Raw genomic sequence first — 3,494 nt, forward strand, 5'->3', positions numbered from 1 at the left:
ATTTGTAGCTCAGTTGTCAAGAACACTGTGATTTCAGGCAATTAAAACTGTTAGAGACTTGCATTATGATCAGATATGACCAGTTTTGGTCAACATTTCATATATTATGTACTCTGCAAATGTGAGGTTTTGTGTATTCATTTGATCAAGTTCAGTAACATGTATCTTTTGCCTGTCTTTATTAGTTACCGTGAGAAGTACAGATGAATTTGTTTTCTGTATTATGCAATATATTTTGTTTTTGTCAGTTGTTTTAAGCCTATTTTATGACATGTGTACAAATTTATAACGTGTGCTATTGATATATTTTAATTTAACAAAACCTGGTGTCTCTGATTTATCAGATCCATCAGACTATGGTCTGATGAGGTTATCTCTGCTCTTTTTGTTTTGCTTTTTCTCACATACCTGTATATTTTTTATATACATCAGGCATTAAGGTGTAAATTTGTGTAATTGTTTGTGGATATAGAGATGTGGAATAATGCTGTATTTTAAAAGTATAAAATTATTTTAAGAACATAAAGACCCTGGACCTTTAGGATTACTTTTATTGCACTTTAAGCTTTTGATGTTTGTAAGTTGGAATGAAGTCCTTTGGAGGCCTTACTCATAACATGTTCCTGTGGTGTACTAACTCAAAGCAAAGGTGTTCATCAGAACTTTTCCTACGTACCACAGGACTTCAATACCAATTTTTGTCACCTGGCAGCTTTTTAAAGCCTCAAAAAAGTCATAGCAGCATATGACCTCTAGGCAAAAGGAAGCCCTAGATTACAATTTTACCTGTCTTAACTTTTGTTGTTTTATGACTTAATAATTCTTTGTTGTCTTTTGAGCACCTCAGTGACTTTGTTTTTCTTTATTATTAAGCTTTACTAGTTTTGCTTTTGTCTCATCTGCTTAACTTCTAGTAGAATTCTATTTATTACAGCTAAGTATACAGTTGGAACAGATACTGTTGTTTCTGATTTCTACTTGAGTGCTGCACGTTCAGTACTTTGTAGAATTGAAATACATTGAACCCAGTGTTTGATACCTTATCCAACTACTTTTCAAGTTTGTTAAAAAGTTTTGATGAAGAGAATAATTTCAGTTATTCACCTTCTTTCAACATAGAGAAGGTTGTGGACTAGATAATTTATACAAGTAGCTGAGGGCTCATTTGTTAGAGTCATTATTTTGTGACAAACTTAAAAAAATATATTAGGACGATACTTCAAAACATAAAGTAGATTTGTCTAGAAAACATATGGACTTCATTTCTTTGGAAGAAGCACTATAGATAGGGTATACTCCAAGGGCTCCCCTTAGACAAAACAGAAAAGACCACCGCTCCATATTAAGTCCACTTTCAAAAGATGAAGACTCTTTCCTTAGAATTGCCTTCATATGTTTGCTTATCTTCCAGAATGTTCTGAGTTACAATAAAGGAAATAGGATACTTTCCGAGTATACTTAAGTGATACTTAAGTGGTTTGGGAACTGTTTTTCTGTTAACTTAGTCTATTTTCCAACTTTATTAAGTCACTTTACTAATATTGCACTTTTTAGTAATATTGTTGAATTTTAAGGTCTCTATTTGATCTTATCCTGGATCTTTGTCACTTCTAAGTTTATACTAATAACTTAAGTACTGAAAGCGAAGGGGAACAAACAGTTAACCTCATACAAGAAAGTTTAGGAGCAGGCTACTTAGGAATTTTAAGCTTAAGTTTTTTTTTTGTTTTGTGGGTTTGTTTTTTTTTAAAATATGTATTATGCTTAACTTTCATGGATCTTCAAAATCTACAGATATTTTAAAACACTGTGAGGAAAATCTTTCATAAGGCTTTTTATAAGCATCCTCTCATTTCTAAAACCTCTGCTTGTTGGTATGTTCTATCTAGTCCTAACACCACTGATTTACTATACATGTATTTAAATATCCTGAGAACTTAATAATTCTTTATTTTATTTTCTTTAACCAACAGGATTTGCCCAATAACATGATTCATCAGGTACCAATTAAATCACTCCCTCAAGAATGGCTCTGGTGTGAGACTTGGTGTGATGATGCCTCTAAGAAAAGGGCAAAGACAATTGATTTGGTAAGCTGTTTGTGGTTCTCACTGGCATACTGCTCCAGTGTGATGCCTTTCTTTGTGGTTTTATAGTTGAAGAGTTTTGGAACATCTTAGTAGCTTCAGCAGTTCTCTATTCTACTTGTACCAGATGATTAGAAGTCAAATCTTCAGTTACCTAGTATGACCATTCTCACCACTGCAACCTCTGAATTTACTGTTTGACTTCCAAACCATCTCTTGGCTATGTACTTTTTCCAGATAGACTATTCATTTTCCTGCCTTTTAGCATCCCAGAACTGCTGTGTAACAGAAGTAAATAAGGCTTTTTAACCCATTTCCATATTGCTTCTGACAATGCACAACACTCCTTATTTTATTCTATATAATGTACTTTTTCTTAAATTCAACTCAGATATGTTTTCTTGTTTTCACAGTGTAATAATCCAATGACTAAAGAGCCTAAACTAGAAGCAGCTATGCGTATTGTCCCAGAATGGCAAGACTATGATCAAGAAATCAAACATTTACAGACTCGCTTTCAAAAGGAGAAGGAAGCAAGAACACTGCCTGAAGAGAATAAGACTAAAGAGCCGAGACTTGAAGTTAAGTACACAGTTTTGTCTTTACCCACTTCCATGTAGCCATTTGTGATCTTAAAGATTAGAATTAGAATCTTAAAGATTAGGGTTTCTTGGTCTATAAAGCTTTGCAGAGGTAAACTGTCTCATTTCTTCCTGAGGAACAGATCTTTCCATTAGCAGTTCCATGCTTAACCCACTGTGTCACGAGGGCTCCCTTTTGGCTTTTAGAGAAGTACTTTTTTAAAAAAAAAAAATTAATTTATTGCACAAACATAAGAGTGTGTGATGCTGGTGGTGGTAGTTTTATGTGCCACTGAGTCACCTGTGACTCATAGCAACCGTATGTACAACAGCTCTGAAGCCTGCCTTGTCCTGAGCAAGTCTCACTGACTCTTGACACACCTACCCCTCTTTCCCTAGTAACTATATCAATACATCTCATCCGGGGTCTTCCACCCCTGCTCTTTCCCTCCACCCTTCTAGGCATGATGTTCTTCTCCAAGAATCGGTCCCTCCTGGCCACATGCCCCAAAATACATGAGATGGAGCTTCAGTATCCTAACCTCCAAGGAGAAACTTGGTTTCACCCTCTCGTATGTTCAAAACTCTTCTCCAGTACCACAACTCAAAGGCATCAATTTTTCTTCTGTCATTGTCGAGCTCTCTGATGCATAGCAAATAATTCCAAAGACCATGGCGTGGATTAGGTGTACCTTAGTCTCTAGGCTGACATTGTCACATTTCAGTACTCTGGAGAGGTCCCTGAGAACAGATTTACTGAATGTAATTAATCTTTTGATTTCCTGGCTTCTGGTGCCAAGAGTGTTGATTGTAGAGCCGAACAAGC

At 35.5% G+C, this 3,494-nt stretch overlaps 1 protein-coding gene across 1 annotated transcript in view; it reads left to right on the forward strand.

Annotated features, from left to right (window-relative positions):
* Positions 1–2,707, forward strand: part of UGGT1 (UDP-glucose glycoprotein glucosyltransferase 1) — a gene marked incomplete at its 5' end in the record, with an annotated part of 80,808 nt that extends 78,101 nt beyond the window's left edge. Inside the window, 2 exons of the mRNA XM_006902945.1 lie at positions 1,974–2,090; positions 2,501–2,707. Of these exons, the coding sequence (XP_006903007.1) occupies positions 1,974–2,090; positions 2,501–2,707 (324 nt within the window). The remainder of the gene's footprint in view (positions 1–1,973; positions 2,091–2,500) is intronic.
* Positions 2,708–3,494: the final 787 nt, after the last annotated feature.

Source organism: Elephantulus edwardii, unplaced genomic scaffold, assembly GCF_000299155.1.
Source record: "Elephantulus edwardii isolate Elephantulus edwardi_28Jun2011 unplaced genomic scaffold, EleEdw1.0 scaffold00475, whole genome shotgun sequence".
Classification (NCBI taxonomy): domain Eukaryota; kingdom Metazoa; phylum Chordata; class Mammalia; order Macroscelidea; family Macroscelididae; genus Elephantulus; species Elephantulus edwardii.